This window comes from Ischnura elegans, chromosome 4 (genome assembly GCF_921293095.1).
Source record: "Ischnura elegans chromosome 4, ioIscEleg1.1, whole genome shotgun sequence".
In the NCBI taxonomy this organism is placed as follows: domain Eukaryota; kingdom Metazoa; phylum Arthropoda; class Insecta; order Odonata; family Coenagrionidae; genus Ischnura; species Ischnura elegans.
Genome location: NC_060249.1, coordinates 5551091 through 5563639, shown reverse-complemented (window position 1 = coordinate 5563639; position 12549 = coordinate 5551091). Strand labels below are relative to the sequence as shown.

General features: G+C 39.4%; 1 protein-coding gene across 1 annotated transcript in view; it reads right to left on the bottom strand.

Moving 5' to 3' along the window:
• The window catches only part of LOC124157017 (ATPase family protein 2 homolog), a 119528-nt gene that overhangs the window by 24002 nt on the left and 82977 nt on the right, over positions 1-12549 (bottom strand). The window contains exon 8 of the mRNA XM_046531481.1: positions 4124-4288. Within this exon, the coding sequence (XP_046387437.1) occupies positions 4124-4288 (165 nt within the window). The remainder of the gene's footprint in view (positions 1-4123; positions 4289-12549) is intronic.

Sequence of the window (12549 nt, the reverse complement as noted above, 5' to 3'; positions counted from 1 at the left end):
CTCTGTACATATGTATTTGTGCAAAAATTAAATTTTTACAAAACGATTATAAAACCCAAAATCAAAATTTAATTACAGTAGAACCTCCCTAATAAAACTTTCAGCGGAAAACAAAAAAAAGTTTCATAAGTGAAAAAGTTTCATATAGGGGCCGGTTTGTTTCCAGAATGCAATTACTCATTAGGAGGCAAGAAATTGAAGCCTAATAATCTTATTTACTCACAAGCAACACCACAGATGATGTGTTACTTTAAGAGAAACATAATTTTACATTCCTGAACAACATTACCCATGGTTGAACACCTAGAACTTCTGGTACTAAGCTGCAAGTCTATCATACTGGAGAGATTTCGGAATGATGACACTAAATGTTAACAGAGAAGCCAATTTTTGAAAAAAGTTGACTCATTAAAAGCAGTTTTCAGGAAATTCATTTTGCCACCTACAGGCAAATCCAAGATTGGAGATTGAAGAAATGTTATACCTGAGGAAAGTCATCCAAATTAACCCTGTAATTAGGGAGCAAAATTTCACTTATGCATTACGAAGGCTTCACACCCTATGGACCCGGGTTAATGTCCTGGCTGAGGCAGAAAGTTTTCGGAGATGGCTGTATGCTTGAGAGTAGTGTGGACGGAACTTCCAGTGCAACACACTGTCCGGCAGACAGGACGTTAAGCCCTGGTTAAGCCTGTCGTTACAACCTGGCTAATTCCAACACAGGGTTTCTATACTCCCTCTCTTACCTCATGGCGCAAATGACCCCAGCTGTCGGTTTCCTCCCTCTAAATACCATGCCATAGATAATATGGAGCAGCCGGCAGTGGCGTAATTATGGCTGGGGGATGAGGGGATAGATCCCTCTCCAAAGACTCAAAGAAATTTAAAAAAAATTAAAACAAAAGTCTAGCTTTGATATACTGCATATACTTAAAGTTAAATTTTACGTGCCAAAATTATATAAAACATAATTACAGGCATGCCTTTTTTTTTAACTTTACGGGAATCATCGTTGCCTCGGGGGGCTGCCCCCCAGGAACTACCATTACCCCCAAAGCATATTCCTAGTTACGCCACTGGTATCCGGGATATCCCGTGACTAAGACTTTTCTGGTGCTTAGATCACTTCTTTTACGTGAGCATTTGAAATAATCGTGCAACTGCTGTCAGTGATGAATGAACAAAAATAGATTCAGAGCCCGGAAAAATCTCCCCTCTCAATAATGTTTACGCACTAAAAAAGAATTTTCCCATGAAATTTTAGCAATAGTAGATCGAATCTACAGGGTATAGCTTCTCTGTCGGCATTCTTCTGCAAATTCAGCGCCGGAAACTTCGACTCACAAGCCATGTGACTCATCTTCACGTAATATTTTGCTTCCCCATACCTGATAACAACACTGGACACTTTTTGTACTTTGATATAATGGTTATAAGTCATTCTTGAGTCGAAAGGAACTGCCTTATCTTTCGCATTTTGAATTTGACTTTAATGATTACATTACTACTGACGATGCGAGTTATTCTCCGAGGGCATTTGCACTAACTCTCATTCAGTTAAAAAATAAATGCTTGCCACCAGGCAGACTCAAGCTAATAGCTGCTCAAGGTCAAACTATATTCCATTTAAACCCACAGATACAAGTTGGGTCAGTTTTGATCTGTGCGCCGCGTAAGCAACTTTCCCCCGGCTCAATTCGCCCCGCGGATGAGGGATTAGCCCGCGGAATAAGACCACGCATGCTGTTTTCTCCATCGTGTTGAATCACCATCGACTTACATCCATACTGCTAATACGATAATCTTTTTTGGATGACCTTGGAATCCAAAATTTTTGTATGCAAGGATTTTTAACGGCTCATTTAGGTGTTATTTTGCTGGGGCGACGGAAAACATAACCTTGGAAAATTCTAGACAATCTTCCGTTAGAGATAGATATTCCGGATTAACGATCATCTACTGCAGTTAAAATTACCGTATAAGCGCGTGTAAGAGGCACACCTTTTTTCCCATAAATTGCAGCCAAAAATGGGGGTGCGCCTCTTACACAAACTTCTTATTTTCCCTCCTCCCCTTCACCGGTCGCAAGTCCAAGGGGAACTGAGTGGCCTTGATTTTCAGCGTGAGTCAGTCATCTGAAACCCTGGGTCAAAAACAAGCGGCAGGAAGGGGAGTTTCTCCCTTAGTGACATATTTTTAAAATGCTCCCGTTTGCTTTTCTTGTAAGCAACGCGTCGTCATGTCGGTACCCCAGAGGTGAACATGGAAGGTCGCGCAGGGTTTTTCGCTCCGAAGGGCACGCTAAATTTACTGCCACGAGTGGACATCCTGCAGCATTTATACTGCATATAGTAATTGCTTATCAAACGTAGAGAAACGTGTAGTTTTGAAGGACATACCTGGTTAATAGTCAATATCTGTCTTGCCAAGTAATTTCCATTACGCTGAGGACCTGATTTTCCAAAAATCATCTTCAGAAGCTAATATGAAGATTATTGCAACTGAAAATTATATTGGTGTCAAAACCTGCGCTTTCAAAAATTCGAACGAGTGTGTTCATTGCTGGACTAAATGATGGACAGAAGAAATCAGAAATGCTTATTAAGGTCGCGGTGAATGATCATTCGAATGACCATCATGCTTATGCGGGAAGAGCGCTGAAGGAGAGGTCGAGGGGAAGGAGTGCGCTCCCTCCCCTCCGTATTTCAAGCTACGAGGCTATGAGCGAAGGAGCAATTACGAAAACGTCCGATCTTGCACGTGACGTCATTGCCTTCAAAGCGAAGGGGCGAAGGCGCAGCAATATGATATACCCAGTTTGCGTTGCCTGAAGTTTCCAGTCCGTCTCGCCTTGTTTGTATGCGCTTATGCTACGCTTGTTTCTTCCGAAATTGTGATGTTTGGAATATTAGTAGCCTTGTTGTAACTATAAATCTTTGTGTCAAATAATTAGAGCTTAAAAACTTAAATTCTGTCAGATATGCGCCGCGTTAGATCTTTCTTTTTTTGAACCTTGTGCGTGTCATACAATTATTGCAAGCTATCGAGATATCTTCGGGCTCAGTAGATGACTCACCTAGCATTTGGCCTCCAGAAACTGGGAGATCGATCAAGGTCAGTTGTGGAGACGGGGTAGGGATGAAACACATTTCCATTGTTCCCTTGATATTTTCCTATTTTCCTGTGGGGTCTCGGAAAGGAAAAAAATGGCAGAGGCATTGGCTGATGGAGGGCTGAGTGTGGCTCCATTAAATCTACGACATGGTTATTATCCTACGGCGCTGAGATTGCCCCGATTGTTGTCCAAGCTCTTGGGAAGGTTCAAGCTATGTGCCTGTAGTGTTTTGCCTTAAAATTTTCCACGGCTGCAATTCTATTGCAATACTCCTGCGAGAGCATTTTAACAAAATTGTTCGTGAAGAGGACAAGCGTCGTAGAGCTACAGCATATGCGAAGAGAGGATCGGAACTCTTTCTACTCCCTCTTATGCCGCTATTACCGCCGCAGTTCTTTTCAAAATTTCCTTCCAAAAGGAAAGTTTGATAACTGTCGAAATTCCAGGCGTACGTCTGCAACACCGCGCGATAGTATAAAAAAATGCAGCAAAATTTTTTCTTCGTAGCTCAAAATAGGGGTGCGCCTCTTACACACCCTTATACGGTAATATCTAATAAACAGCATCGCTCATTATTAAAACTTATTATTCTTCATTGTCTTATGTATGTAATGAGCACATACTACCCCCGCTCCTATGACTAAAATCGGTGCGCATACCGCAATCTTCTCATAGAGCAGTTCTCTGACAAGTCGTGTAAGTTAGGTATATAATCTCATTGGACTGGAAAATATGTTTCGTAACCGAAGTCGTCGTACAAGTGAAGAGTTTCATAACTGAGGTAGGAAATACATGGGTTCACAAGGGTTATTAACCGGATCAAAAAAAATCGGCGTATAAGTGAGGTCATCGTATAACTGAGGGTCGTATAACCGAGGTTCTACTGTAGTTGATAATTGATTCTAGTTTTAATTTCCTATATTCATGGTGCCTATATCTCCGATCCCTCTGGTATGTACACGTCCGTCACGGCTAAGCAACCACTGCAGCAGTGAACACATCTCTCACCTCTGCTCCTGAGTAGCCCTGCGTGCGCCGCACCACGCTCTCCAGGCAAACCTCAGGTGCAAATCTGCACTTGTTGAAGTGGAACGTGAGGATGTCGCGGCGGGTTGCCTCATCCGGCAGTGGCACGTACACTATCTGGTCAAGACGTCCAGGGCGCAGCAGTGCCTGCAACGATTAAACACACCTTCCCAATGATACATACATAAGTCATAACTTACCCTGCAATAAACCAAACAATTGGACTATGCAGAGCCTGATAAAAAGATATGCAATTCACTAGTTTTCATTCATTTATTTACTTTTTAGATATTTTTCTTCATTACTAATAATGCATAAATGTTACTTTTAGTAGAAAATTCTTTTTAAAATTAGTGTGACGAGGCAAATCAATTCCTCTATTCAATCCCAAGGCTCAGAATTGAAAATGGGTGTTTACTAGAGATGGGTCCAATAGCACATTCCTCAAACTGGAATATCGAATTCGAATATTAAATCATTGCTCGAATATTCGAATACCTCGAATTCTAGAATTGCGCAAACTATATTAAACGTACGTTTCTTCTTCAATTTCCCTTGATGAATGTAAAAATAAAAAGGTATACAGTGGAACCTCGATCTATCGTTTTTCAAGGGGATGGACGAAAAAAAACAATGAATGCGGGAATGTTTGATTGGGTTGACCATGCAGCAAGAAACCCAGGATTTTGGGGAGTAAATGTGATTTCCTTTAAAGGATTCAAACAGGAATTTAGCTGATTAATGGAATATTTTATTTTATGGTAACAATTTGGGCATATAGTTGATTCAACTAACATCTCTTTCAAATATCCTAAGGTGACACACCACCTTGCGAAAAAATGATTGCATGCCGTCTCGGCATTTACACTGCTACGATGGATTTCTGTCTAATGTATACTTTCTTATCTACCAAACACCATTTCAACGGCACACCCATCTGATACTCCGCTTCATCCAACTTATTATTTTCAACGTAGGTAGCTCGCTTTACCCCTCCCCACTCCTACTGTCAAGTGCTAGCAGAAAATCCAAGGCATTTTGCAAAATACACGTGCTTCTCCACCAGATTTTCTTCTTCTTCATTTATTTTCAGTCCATCTTTGAAGTTCTCACGAGATAAGCAAATGAATTCGAATTGCTATCAGGGAGAAACCAAATATCCTGAGAAAATATCCCTTCATCTGTGACTGTGACGATAGAGATTTATAGCATAACTCATGAATTGTAATTTGATATGTACATGTTTTCAGAAAAAAATACCGTATCAACTTCCGAGAAGCTCAGCTGCGACGATATCGAGTTTCGCCAGAATGCTAAGCCTCCATTGTATTTTGACATTTATTTCCTTGCGTAAAATGCTTAAATAAAGTCAGAAATACATCGTGTTTGGTCTTATTCTTTTTTAAGTTACGCGCACATTACTAATATTTCAATTCAATAAAGGTGTATTATCAATTGCCGAAAGTCATTGTTACACACCTTTTGGGCTAGTAGATGACTCATGCAGCAGTTGACCTCCAGAATTGGGGAACTTCGAGGCAGGCAGGCAGAAAAAGGTCAGTGGGGGAGAAAGAGGGAAGGGTAAAACACGATTCTATCATCCTCCTGTAACTTGATGTTTTATTTTGAAGCTTTTGATTTATGGTCTTCGTAATACGAACCCTGCGCAAGCTCTGGCCTTTTGTTTGATTTCGGAGGAGGGGCCGAAGGCTGATGGATGGAGGGGGTAGCGGATTTTGGGAATTATGCTACGTAGTCACACGGCACTGAGGTTCTCCTAATGGGGGAAACCAGGGATTTTCGGATTATTTTATCTGATCAATTTCGGTTCCCCACATCGAACTCTTTTCACCGCTCTAATCCGCGAATTTGATGTAGTTCGTCAACTTGCCTAAAATGGCGCTCCATGCACTAAAAGACTAGAGTTCTCTACATTTTTCCGAGTCAACTACCAACGACTTGTGTGCTACTGTGTATGACGCGAAATTCAAAGTATTCGAGGTACATATTCGAGATAGACCCTTTAGCATAATCATTCGATATATGGAATATCGAAAACTTTCTAGTATTCGAGGTACATATTCATGTATTCGTGGACACTATTCGCACATCTATAGTATTTACGAAGGTAAAAAAAATCCATTGCAATTCTAGTAGTACATACTCCAAACCACAAATTTATACACGACCATGCTTCTAACAGCCTAGCAGTAGCTTTGGTATTGGATATGGCAATCCTTTGTCACAAATAGACATTCTAAAATATTGACAACCATTCACAATGTCCTATGGTTGAAACTCCAGATTGAGATAGGCAGTTCTGAGAGATGAGTGAAAGGCTACCACCTTGCCTTTTGTTCCCGAGTTGGTCGTTATGCGTGCGACCTTAGCCAACGACCTCTCTCCATTTGAGTCATATGAACTTAATTGTAAAACAAAGTTAATGCCAAATGGTTTTTCCAAAACACATGCATTTTCGGTACTTATAAGATAAGGTGCAACCACTACCATTAAATTTAAGAGTTTTAACGGTTTTAGTGCCAGCCTATTTTGTCTGACACACATGCTGAGGGCCAAGGCTTTCTTGGCCAATTTGTAACTTTTATGAAGCATAATTAAAACACATAATAAAACTTTTATAAGAATAAAGAATAAATGCTTTACATAATTTTAGGCATTGTGACCAATAAATTTGTAAAAAATAAAAATTGAGACTAATAAATCTAAATCTAATCTCTTATTTTAAGCGGAATTAATGTAATTGATCTTATTTTTCATATAAAATTTTAGCTAGGAAGATTTCACTCATGAGAGGAAACTTTTACTCTCCAAATGAACTAATGTATCAGAGTACAATGCAGAACTGAAGCAGATATAAACTGACAAGGATTATTTGTAGCAATTCTCCTCACTGAGAATAAATCGGCTTTTCCGATTGTAAATGTACAAAGAACATCACCACACAGGTAATGTAGGAGATGCATAATGGTTGTATTGATAGGTCTTTTTGAAATTACATTGGATCAAAGTATTCATGGAAAAACATCATCGTGGTATGGCAGTATTCTAGCTATACGGTCAAGTACTGATAAATAGTATGTGCAATTCTGCACGTCTACTGTGAATCAATTCCTGTCCCTGAAACCATTTTTGTCAGGTATCTACCCAGGGTTCAGTTCATCTACTCAACCGTGCTATCAGACTTTGGATGAAGTGGTGTTGTCCTGGTTTTCCTGATGCCCATCAACTCACTCACACACTTCTGACTCAAAGTTTCTTCCCTGATCAGAGCTCCAATGGAACACCAAAGCGACTGAAGAATTGTTTCACCAACACATCGGACTCTGTAGTCACCTCTTAGTTTGGAAGGGCATGTGCTTTGACTCAGCCACTGAAATAGCACATGGCTGCAAGCCTTGGTCACAGGGACAGGTCCAGCTATATCAATAGCCACACACTCAAAAGGTGGCCGAACATTGTAGGTCTTCATTGGTGCTCTTCTCTTTTTCAGTGGACCATTTGCTGCTGAACACACTGTACACTTCCTACACCATTCCCTGACGTCCTCTTTCAAATTTGGCCAGCAGAATCTCTCCCAGACTTTTTCTAGTCTCTTGAATACATGGTGGTATCCAGAAGTAGTAGGACTGTTTTTTTTTCCGCACGGGCGGAAAGATTGAGGGGGGTCTGCAAGACTAGATGTTGTGGGGGGAGCCTTGGGAACAAGTGTGGACGTGCGGCAGTCGCCTGCGTGCATTAGTTGAGTGTGGACTACTGTTTTCGTGACCTCCTGTTTTGACGCCTCGTCGTCAGTTGCGATGGAGCAAAATTTAGAGCAGCGGTACGCCATCAAGTTTTGCTACAAACTTGGAAAATCGGCAACAATGCTTACGCAGGCCTACAAGGAGAATACCATTAGCCATTCCTCGACATTTGAGAGGCACAAGTGGTTTCGGGATGGCAGGGAGCTCGTCGAGGACGACCAACACGCCCGGTTTCCGTCCCATTTTTCTAAGCACCTGTCCGAATCCGGCCACAACAGTGATTTCAATATTAAAATTTTACATGTACATGACAAAAGTGTAAAACTAGATATTTTAGAAATTTTAGAAATCACCAAATGCACTCTTGCACGTAACACCAAAATTTTAAATGATATGACTGTATTCAAATGATCTAATTTTTTTATCTACTGTTTTAAAATCTGACTTATTTCTTGACAATCCTCTTCTTCCCATTCCATTTAACCTCGTTACCACCTGACCTCCTATCTGCCTCCCTCCCCCCAGCTTTTATACTTTGTGTTTTGACCCTTCAAATTCAACCAACAATGCCCAATCCCCCTCTCCTCCTCTTTTAGTTCCCCCCTCCTTCCCTCACCCTATAGGGAAGTACACTAGTGCTTCAAATGCACCAAACACATTTTTAAAATTAGAGTTCAGAATAACATAATGTCGTAAAACCACATTTTAAATCCTAATAGTGAATACTTGATTCGAGATGACCGTCCGAAATATGGAAAAATTCAAAGGCCGCTAAAACGGGTGTCCATCTTGAATATTGGCCGTGACGTCACAAGGCAGTAGCAGAAGGCAGCTTCTACGCCGTTTAGTTCTACCACTATTATTGCTTAGAAAAATTACAGAATTTGAGGGTATCCATTTTTTGCTGTCATAAAATATATCTATCTACTATAAAGACCACTTACGACCACTCATTCATTCACGTATACAAATGTTTGGGGTGAACGAGACGAGATGCGGCAAAAAGTCTTATGAAGACCCCCTCTAAAATTGTCTGAAACCCCAGGAAAAATTATGAAAACTCTAAATTTCCAATTATTTATCTGTCTATTCATATAAAATTGAGTGTATGGGGATTAGTTCAAAAAATGGCCACCAAATTCCAATGGCGGCGCGGCAGTCATACAAACGAACATTCATAGCAACATATTTGTTTATGCAAACAAGAGGAGCTATATTGGGAAAGAAGATAAAGGAAATGAAACGAAAAACTGATAAATATAAGGTAGGAAATTAAGAAAGTAATAATTGAAGTGTCTATTTCTTTGCGTCTTCTTTCCGCAAGAACAAACATCTGTTTAAATCAAAGCGCATTCAAATCAAAAGCGGAGAAATGTAAGGTAAGAAATTAGTTGTTGTTTTTGGTATATTACATCGAGAGTGTGGTGATTATTAATTTCAAAGTTAACAAGTGCTCTAAATGCCATATTAGAAATATGATTCGTGCTGTTGACTATAGTTCGTATCTTGTTGGCGATACACGATTGTAGTAGAAAGACTTTTAAACAAGTCTTACATAATATAGGTTGGTAAAAATGATTTTATTATCGTGTTTTGTGATGGTGATAACTTTTTATTTTTGTTTACGTTCTTTTTTCCGTTAATTTCCTTTTTAATGTACAATTTTATCCGTGAGCTGCAGGAGTGAATAGGCAGTGAATAATACAATATGGAACATAAGTGCAAATAAAGGTATTTCTTATTCAATTATTTGTCTTGCGAAAATCACGTTTCCTTGAGTGACTAAGTTATTCAACTGTGAAAATTATCGAAATCTTGACATTCACAATGTCTTGTACACCAAAGGCTGTGATCCGTTACTCACCAGATTTATTGCGCATTGCGTTGGATATTAAAGCTGAGATATTTGTGTATCCCGATTCATTAAAACTTTAAATAGAGGTATTTCTGAAGTGAAATCATTCGCGATCAGGATCAATAATATTTCGATAAAATTCGTCATACTAGCCCCAATTCATGCTAAGGCGGATTTGTTTCTAGATATTGATATTCAGTCCCTACGTAATTCGCTTACGAAGCGGGGAACAGCTGTTACATCTTATTCGTATATGATATAAGAATTTGGTTGAGTTTTGTGGAAAATAATTAATAAACGTGTTTTTCATTGTAATACGTTAAGTCGTTATGTTATGATATTACGTATGCATTGGGTGTTACAGTGGAACGTGGTCTCAACGTTTTTTGTATTTGAATTGAATAAGTTAGAGAAACTCGTACAAATTTATTTTACTTTTTTAGCCCCTCAGAAAAACGTTTCTCTTTATAAATATTTACATTCATATTGTAGCCTACGTACCATGCGCTCGATTTACGTGAAAGTGGAAATATTGCTTATACCTAAGATAGCCAGCTTTAAAGTAAACGATCCTTAAGTAACAAGTAGCAAACAAAAAGTGTAAGACCTCCCACAGTGAGCATAACAGGCCGGAGGCCTTTTTCAGGGGGGCCTAGGGGGGGCAGAGCCCCCCCAGCGAGCTAAGCGAGTTCAGAATATATATGTGGCTGCTTCTCTTTTGAGTAAATGACTTCATCATTGCGTAATATATTAATATTCATTTACGTGTCAACTTCAAGTTTGGAAAGAGTAGTACGAATAGCACATTGAATCTTCAATAAATAGATGATGGTATTTATTTTTCGCTGGGTATATTTTGGCACAATGCCGTTTATCACGCCAAAACGTTTTTGCAAGAACTGAGTCAAACAAATAAATCTATTTCAGACGTTTGCTGCAAGGCTTATTCGTTGCGAAAGTATTCACGCCGGCCGGAACATTTGCCCTTCGCAACTAGAATCATGGGATGTTAGCCTTATTTCCGTGCTGGCTGTTTGTTGCAATGGTTCGCTGTCCAGGATGGCTTCAAGAAAAGATAATCTTGGTTGGGAGAAGGAAAATTCCAACGATTTATAAATGGTATACCAAAGTTTGACGTATTTATGGTCACTGAATTTTTGAAAAAGGAGGACAGGTTCAACGCTCCATAGAAATGCGAGACATAAAAAGGCTAACAAGGGGAGACCACGTACCTTGCTCAATCTTTTTCAATTAGGGCGTTAGTTAGGCTGTAATTAATTAATTTTCATGCGTTACTTTTCACAAGTCATATATATAAATCCAAAATATCCTCCGTTACTCAATGGGTCGGCTAGGGTAGTGGTAGCGTGCACGTTTTCAAGGAAAGATGTCACCCGAAGGACCGTGGTTCAAGACTACGTCATGGCATTATTTTTTGGTTGTCTTCATTGTGATCATACGGCGTCAAGTTAATCATTAATTATGATTGCAGCAATCATTGACATGAGACAATTTTTTTATCAACATAATGTCGTTTAGGTATTTTAGCAGTGTCATTACAAACGCAGAGATACGATGACTGCAAGGGTTGGTGTGCGCTAAAATTTTAATTTTTTCTTTGCTTATACTGACCAACTTCCACATTAAAAATGAAAACCACACTTGCAAGAGCACATACGATTAAAGGCTCGCGGCAAGCAACAATATGCGTACAGGCATAATTAATAAGAACACAAAGCGAATATAAAATGCCATATATCTCGAACACTTGTAATTCACATTACTCCAAAGGGAGTTTACTTACTCAGTACCTACCTCAGTACCTTGTACTCAGTACCTACCAGTTTACCTCGGTAGCAGTGCTAAAAGAACCATTCCGAAATATTATTTCAATTAACAAATAGGATGAAATAAAAGTGGATAACCCTGGACCGGGTGCGCTTGCGTATAAAATACGTCAATCTTTGAAAACCAAGGATTTCAACATTGTACGTACATTCTGGGCTAGAATGGTCTCGTGTATTCCTACAATGTACTTTGACTGCCTCTATTGCGAGTTTTCAAAGTTCGAGGTATTGTAGCTAATTTTTTAGATCAGCAAGATGAACCCGTCACCAGTGGAGTACAAATTACGCCACGTGACCTGCCGTGTACCTTTATATCTGATTCACCTATAAATGTACTAATTTCAACAAATAAAGATTAACTTTAACAAAAATCGTTTGTTATGACTACTGCCTTGTGACGACACATCTCAATCAAGATGGAGGCACTGTGTTTCAGCGCAACATGAAATTTTCCGACTTTCAAATCGTTTTAAAGTGCATATCCCAGATGCAGGAAATAAAAGTGACTATACTAATGTTTCTTTTTTAGGCTAAACTTTCAAATTCAGTAATAAAAAAAAATAAGTGCACTTCCCTATTGTTGGGTATATAAGGATGGACGTTGTACACTATTGCTGTTAGTCTTGATAATGACGGTATAAACGTCGAAACTAGTAGACTGTTAAAATAAAAGTTTGTGGAATAGTACTGAGTTTTGTTTCACCATGTATTATCCTTACACTATTATATTAGTAATATCAATCCAATTAAATAAAATGGATTAAACTTTTAAAAATTTCCCTGAGCTCTGGTTTTATCCCCCAAAACCCCCTCCCCCCCTCGTTGTGCCACTGGCCACAGTAGTTCTTCTCAAGATACCTTCTTGTTGTCATGATGAGAGCAGTGCTTGCAGATTTCCACACAAGGTCTTCTTGAAAGGGCATCAGCATTTCTCTGAATGAC